The sequence below is a fragment of the Limulus polyphemus genome, unplaced genomic scaffold, assembly GCF_000517525.1.
Source record: "Limulus polyphemus unplaced genomic scaffold, Limulus_polyphemus-2.1.2 Scaffold9922, whole genome shotgun sequence".
In the NCBI taxonomy this organism is placed as follows: Eukaryota; Metazoa; Arthropoda; class Merostomata; order Xiphosura; family Limulidae; genus Limulus; species Limulus polyphemus.
The window spans coordinates 206-1,328 of record NW_013675532.1 but is presented as its reverse complement, the minus strand read 5'-3'; the positions used below and the strand labels follow the sequence as shown (position 1 = coordinate 1,328).

General features: G+C 28.0%; 1 protein-coding gene across 1 annotated transcript in view; it reads right to left on the bottom strand.

Moving 5' to 3' along the window:
- The window catches only part of LOC106476155 (nuclear pore complex protein Nup155-like), a gene marked incomplete at both ends in the record, with an annotated part of 19,623 nt that extends 18,726 nt beyond the window's left edge, over positions 1-897 (bottom strand). The window contains one exon of the mRNA XM_013936825.2: positions 788-897. Within this exon, the coding sequence (XP_013792279.2) occupies positions 788-897 (110 nt within the window). The remainder of the gene's footprint in view (positions 1-787) is intronic.
- Positions 898-1,123: the final 226 nt, after the last annotated feature.

Below are 1,123 nucleotides of genomic sequence, written 5' to 3'. Positions count from 1 at the left end.
TCACACACAATACATTTCTATTTTCAAGAGTTGCTTGATTTATTCTAAGTTGTTACTGCTATGAACTAGTGTTTTTATAAGTATAGTGTTTTTATATTTAGTCTTCTTTTTTTTGTATTTCACATTTTGAGATTACCAATGTAGTGACATAGTTTTGTAATATGTAATATCTTGTATAGTAAATAAACTTTACATGTTTTTAGGTCTTTAAATAATATGAATATTGTGTGATTGTTTTTGTGTTAAATGTAAAGGAAATGTATTGTGTGTATCTTTACATTCAACAGTCACACACAATACATTTCTATCTTTACATTCAGTCACACACAATACATTTCTATCTTTACATTCAACACAAAAACAATCACACAATACATTTCTATCTTTACATTCAACACAAAAACAATCACACAATACATTTCTATCTTTACATTCAATAGTCACACACAATACATTTCTATCTTTACATTCAACACAAAAACAATCACACAATACATTTCTATCTTTACATTCAACAGTCACACACAATACATTTCTATCTTTACATTTAACACAAAAACAATCACACAATATTCATATTATTTAAAGACCTAAAAACATGTCCAGTTTATTTACTATACAAGATATTACATATTACAAAACTATGTCACTACATTGGTAATCTCAAAATGTGAAATACAAAAAAAAAGAAGACTAAATATAAAAAACACTATACTTATAAAAACACTAGTTCATAGCAGTAACAACTTGAATAAATCAAGCAACTCTTGAATTTATTAACACTTACCTTGAGACTTCCTTGAAAGTTGTTGCTGCATCTGTGTCATCTCACCAGGAGTCAGAGTCTCTGGACGCAGGAAGTTCAGGACTTGTGACACATTCTGTCCAAGATTTACACTGAACAAATATAAAAAGCATGCAGTAATTAAGTATCACCTATAAAAACAAGTACTTATCTGGAACAAAACCTACATAAAACGTTTTGTTATAACTGTAAAACCTAGTTATATAACTACCTGTAACCTAGTTATATAACTACCTATTTTAACTAGAAGTCAGTTACTTAAGTCATCATGTACATCCTCAAATGGAAGTGAAATGTGTTTTTATCAGTTGCTTAAGT